General features: G+C 37.9%; 1 protein-coding gene across 1 annotated transcript; it reads right to left on the reverse strand.

Moving 5' to 3' along the window:
- Positions 1–532: 532 nt before the first annotated feature.
- Positions 533–5,023, reverse strand: LOC147184564 (uncharacterized). The gene is made up of 2 exons (XM_086068614.1): positions 4,595–5,023; positions 533–2,517 (listed from the first exon to the last, which is right to left on the reverse strand). Exons 1-2 carry the CDS (start codon positions 4,716–4,718, stop codon positions 1,481–1,483), a joined length of 1,161 nt encoding a protein of 386 aa, XP_085924740.1. The 5' UTR covers positions 4,719–5,023; the 3' UTR covers positions 533–1,480.
- Between the last annotated feature and the right edge of the window lie 1,301 nt (positions 5,024–6,324).

Raw genomic sequence — 6,324 nt, forward strand, 5'->3', positions numbered from 1 at the left:
GACCAAGAAGCGCAGGCGTTTCTCTGGGCCAGGGGTTATTTAAAATGGAGTGTGGCAAAGTGGAAACCTGTTTTGTGGTCAGACGAATCACGATTGGAAGTTCTTTGTGTAAAACTGGGGCGCTATATCATACTGACTAAAGAGGACAAGGACAACCCAAGTTGTTATCAGCACTCAGTTTATAAGCCTGCATCTGTGATGATCTAAATGGGGTAAAATTCGTTCTCCGCATTTGACCCATCCACTGAGGAAGCGATGAGCAGCAGCAGGGGCTTTCACTCAGGGATCATGGGATGGTCATCTAACCCAATTCCAACCCGTAATGCTGTGTCAGGCAGGGAGGCAAATGTGTCCCATTTTTATAGTCTTTTGGTATGACCCGGCCAGGGATTTAACCCACGACCTCCCAGTCTTAGGGAGGACACTCTACCATTAGAGTCACTTTGCCATGGTTTAGTTTATTTGACTAAAACAAATCATTTGTATTTCCCATCTTATAAACTTGATGCAAAAAGAAACTTGGCCAACAGTGTATATTCAAAATATATTTATTAAGCCATATGCAACATATAAACTAGAGATAAGGTGAGGATGAAGAGAGAAGAGGAGAAAATATGTTGGAGAAGGCAGAATATCAAGTTTATTATATCCCATGGGCAGTCTTTCAAAAGATGCCAAACAAAAAAACAGATTGTCTAACAAGCAAATGAGCCTGGACAAACAAACATGGTAACAGGCCTACACAATCTGAGCTGTAATTAAACAATATCAATTTAGAAAGACTGCTTTCTGAAAGCAGTGTTGACCCTCAAACTCGCTACTTTGCGGTTCACTTATCGCGGATTCACTCCATCGTGGATTTTTATTTGGGTCAATAACGTAATTCAATCGCTACACTCTAGCGCCATTGCAAACAAAATTGCATTGAATTAATTATAATACAATTAGGACAAAAATAAGCATTGATATTCACACTTGTATGCATAAAGTATAATCAAACAATACTTCCTGCATTCCTGCAAATTCAACGTGGATGGCAGTGGATTGCATTTCCATACTGCTCCGTGAATATTTCGCTCGCAGCGGAAAATACATTTAGTGATAAGACTTTTCCTTTAAACATAAATAAAATGTGTTACTATCCTTCCAAACAATTACTAAACCCCAGTGATATATCTATATCTATATCGGTCCATTTGTACTGACATATCCACTATAAAGAGGCTATGTTCCTGATTATTTATAGATTTTGTGTTACCCAGTTAGGGGAGCTGTTGGTTAATTTACAACTGTTGCACTGTTATACAGCTATTTAACAAACAATTCATAAGATCGTTTTTTCCCCCGTTTATAAAGTTGGAGTGGGGTGGTTCGGTATCGGTAGCGAAAAAGACGTATCGTAGCATCCTGAGCACAAACAACCTCCCCGAAATGTGTTCTTGTGTGTGATGTTAAATTGGATTTCTGAGAGTTGCTTTTATCATAATCTGATTCTGATCAAGAATAAGGGTTTTTCTCCAGTGTGTGTCCTTGTGTGTCTTGTCAAATCTGATTTTGAAGAGAAGCTTTTGCCACAGTCTGGGCAGGAAAAAGGATTTTGTTCAGTGTGTATTCTTGTGTGTGTTGTTAAATCTGACTTCTGAGAGAAGCTTTTGCCACAATCTGAGCAGGCAAAACGTTTCTTCCCAGTGTGTCTTCCCGTGTGTCTTGTTAAATTAGATTTTGAAGAAAAGCTTTTCGCACAGTCTGAGCAGGAAAAGGGATTTTCTCCAGTGTGTATCCTTGTGTGTGTTGTAAAATATGACTTCTGAGAGAAGCTTTTGCCACAATCTGAGCAGACAAAACATTTCTTCTCAGTGTGTGTTCTTGTGTGGATTGTTAAACTTATTCTGTTTGAGAAAGTTTTGTCACAGTCTGAGCAAGAAAAAGGTTTCTCTCCCTGGGAGACTCCCATGTGTGTTCTCATGTGGCTTGTTAAATCTGACTTATTAGCAAAGCTTTTGCCGCAGTCTGAGCAAGAAAAAGGTTTCTCTCCAGTGTGTGTTCTTGTGTGCACTTTTAAAGACCACTTTGAACTGAATGTTTTCCCATAGTGAGAACATTCCCAGCATTTGTGGTCAGTGAGACACGACCTATCACTTTCAGCATATTCATCCTCACCATCACCATCATCATCATCAGTATCAGTGGAGTAGGACCTTATGTCATGATTTTGTGCTTGTGATGGTCCACAGTGGTCTGCATCGCCTTCTGTTGTCATGTGTTGTTTTGAGCTGCTCTCTGGAGGCTCGGCCCCTCTGTCGTCCTCACTCACACCCCTGTCTTCATCGTCACTCTTGAAAGGGGCACAGGTCAATGAAGACTTGGTTATATCGTCCTCAACCTCCTCCTTTTTGACACGAAGGGGCTTTTCCTCTTCTTTGATGTAAAGAATGCAAGGATGCTCTTCCTCCTCCTCTTTAATCTGAGGGGACTCTGGCTCCTGTTGCTCAGGACGAATATATTTTTCACTGACGTCTGCAGGACACAAGGCAAACACATTTGGTTTGGTCAAGTCAAATATCAAGCATGACTGGATGTTGTGTATTTATGTTTCTACAGCGGCACATTGGCGTGTGCCCAATACACACGGTGCGATGCGCCTGAACCCAACTTGAACCGGCCCATAAAAAAAAATAAAAAAAGTTAGCGACTCATGGAATGCTTTGATCTATGGACACTCTCTAAGGTGAACCGCACATGCCTGTATCGGCTTTTAAGGTGCAACAATCTCACCTCTTCGAGCCCAGCAAGTCTATTTGCTTCCGCAATGTTATACCTACTTGTCGGTGTAAGAATTAAGTCAAGATTTTATTGATTAATTGTTCTAATGGTAAATGACTGCTTTGTATACAACGCTTTATCCACACCATATGGTGCCCAAAGCGCTTCACAATGCCTCACATTCACACACAATAATCAGGGTTCTTGCAAGAATCACAAAGTTAAATTTTTGACTTTTTTAAAATACCTTTTTTTTTAAGACCTTTTTAGACCATTATGAGAAAAATTTTAGACCCACTTCAAGTCATAGCAAGCTGGTGATTGCTGGCTTTCGCGTGACTCGAGGGCCTTCACGCCCAAAGTCTCCAACTTTTTTTTGTGTGCATACTTTGCAACGAGCTGAGCAGAGTGCCTATGGCCTGTTACCTCTTCCAAACAGCTGGAAAACTCGGTACAGGGAGTCCTCGAGTTGTGGCCGAGTTCCGTTCCTACGCTGGCGATGTAACCCGAATTTCACCGTTAAAGTCTATATTTACATCAAAATACTTAGTCATTAAAAAAAAATAAACATATTTGCACGACCAAGAATATATTGGTCTTTTTTAAAAATCTGTTATTTTTTTGTGTGTAAATTTTATATATCATAAGTACTAATGGTATCGGCACTTGGTATTGGTGAAGACGAATATTTGAGTATCGGTATCGTTCTAAAAAAAAAGGGGGTATCGACATCCCTAATATATACACTATACAAATAGGGAGAATAATTTTTAATCTATGGTATATCTTGTTTAATCACTATGTGATGTGACATGTGACATGCCATCTTCCTATCAGTATTCCTACATACTTTATTAATAAATAAAAAATAAAATAAATGTATTTATTAATAAGTACATAATTTATATTCATTTAATTTACATGATTTGTTTGTAAAGCACCTTGTGCTGTGTTGCTTGGAAGGTGTAATACAAATAAAATGATTAATTATTATTATTATTATTATTATTATTATAATAAAGAGATTAATGTTGAACGGCAAAACTTGCATGGCTATGCAAACAGGTAAGCATTAAAACTGCCTGGAATTTACAATCAGAGGTCAATCTTTTGACCCACTGCATCTGAAAAAGAAAAAAAGTACCTCATATGAAGTGATCAGTGCATATCCTTGTATGTTCTGATGGTGCACAGCGGTCACATTGAAGATATAAAAGCAATCTTGCTCGTCTTCTTTCACACAACCGCATCAACAAACACTGTTTTTCAATCACTGCCTGTATCAGAAATGAATATTTCTTATCTATAGTTGCTCAAGGTAAGCGTTTTGAACAAACCATAAACAAGTTCACCATTGTTAAGATCGCAGATTGAGCGACTATTTTTCTTCTCTCTCTTTTTTTAACCGTTTTGTAACTCACTCACGTCAACATCCTGTTCTCCAGCATGGTCGCCGCACAAACCTGACGTTACATGAGCAGGGTCTATAAAGGGGCAAAAATCTTGACCACATTTCCCCAGAATTTAATCTGTCCACGCGTCGAGATCCCGTCTCCGAGCGCCTGAGTACTGCATGTTTTCGAGGTTTCTCTACTCAAACACACCTGATTCAATTATCAGGGTAATTATCAGGCTCCTGCAGAGCTTGCTGATGAGTTTAAATATGAATCAGCTGTGTTGAACATGGGAAACCTCTAAAACATGCAGGGGTCAGACCCTCGATGACTTTGACACCACTGCTCTATACAGTAATGATTCCATTGAAATTAAACATGATTCTTTTTTTAACACTATAATAAAGTAGTTATTTAAGTGAGAATAATGTACAAACCTGCTGAGTGGAGCACAATTCGAGGCTGCTCGCAAACACCGTCCAGGAGTTGAAGATGTTGCTCGCTCTCTTGTTTTACGCCAACAAGTTCCTCCTCGTACTTTGGTGTTCTTCTTGCATACATTTTGGCACAATAATGGCAACAAAGTCACACTTGGTCTCTACTTGACCTGCTGTGTTCTGTTCTTGGTTAGCGGCTAGCAAGCTAAACTAAACTAAGCTAGGGCGAGAAGCTTCAACGCGCCCCCAGACGGGTTTATCCACACACAAAGATTTAATTAATTATGTTGTAGTCCTTGTAGTATGGAAGCTTTGGTCCGTTCAGCACGAAATCAAATAATTATTTGACGTGAGCGTCTGGTTCATTGAGTCCGGTTAGGTTAAGAAGAAAAGCGTGGCGTTTAAGAAGTAGAGTAGACGTGCGGCAGAAGTCAAACAGGACGCGCCCCCCTGCGATGTGATTGGCTGCTGGAAATCGTCGGAGGCTTCGGAGCAAGCACTGTTATTAAATCACCGACAGATGTGGACATTTTTACGGCGAATTATTACTATGCGATTTCCCAGATCAATAACCTGTGGCACAGCCGCGTCAACTCAAGCCTCATTAAAACTCTGACTTGTTGTAGTGGGTCTTGTTACCTTTAATGTTTTGTTTTTGTTCCTGATATTTAAAGATTAAATGCCTGTTTAAATGGAACTTATTGAAAAGAGCTCCAGTTTATTTTGGTAAATGTGAAGTAGGTTTAAAAATGTACCTCCAAACTTGAGCATGCATTTTGTGATAAAATTAAAGTTTATTATAGGGGATGAGATTTAATCATACTTCAGCCAAATGTTATGAGTTCAATGCATTGCTAATAAGTAATACCTAGCTCTAGCTACTAGTACTATGTGTGATACAGTATCTGATACTGATATTATATAGTTTACTTATATTATTGCTATATGCAATATTTGTACTGTAAGCAACACAAATTACAAATATTGTGGTCCAAGCTGTTGTTCCTAAAGTCAAATCAAACATTTTGGGCTGGGGTGGACTTATCTGATTAATTACACTGTTCAACAGCACTTAAAAAAAAAAAAAAACATTTATCAACGCTGATTACATTTTCTCTATCACATCAGATTTTTTGTTGTTGATATTTTCATATTTTTACTATTACTAAATATATTACAATACATACTGCATTAGATTATTACTGTTAACCTGATGTGCTACAGAATAAAATGACGGCAGATTTCGAATCAGTGCAAATGAAAATGCAAACACGTTTGGACTTGTAATCTGTAATTTTAACATTTTAACTTGCTTAATGCAGCTTTAATGTAATAGTAAGTTATTCATATTTAATAATGTATCACTAAAATATGGGGGGGGGAATAATAATAATAGTAAAAAACAGTAAAAAAAAAACAGAACATGCTTTTCTTAAATGTACAAATAATATTAGTGTAAGTTGTAAACCCATATCATTTGCATACACATATATTGAGAAATAAAAGATAAGTATAAAGACCTACATATACAGTTATCTTATCAAAATATGATAAATTCCCCAATATTACTTGTTGTACATGTGTGGGCACATACAGTATGCATATACTCAAACATACACATGAGCATCTCTAGCTGATTTTTCTTATCTTTGTTTATTTTTAACCTTTTACGATATTACTTTGCATTTTAAAGTTCTCAAGTAGATCAGAAAATAAACGTGCACATAATC

The sequence above is a fragment of the Leptonotus elevatus genome, chromosome 1, assembly GCF_054856555.1.
Source record: "Leptonotus elevatus isolate MCC_2025b chromosome 1, RoL_Lele_1.0, whole genome shotgun sequence".
In the NCBI taxonomy this organism is placed as follows: Eukaryota; Metazoa; Chordata; class Actinopteri; order Syngnathiformes; family Syngnathidae; genus Leptonotus; species Leptonotus elevatus.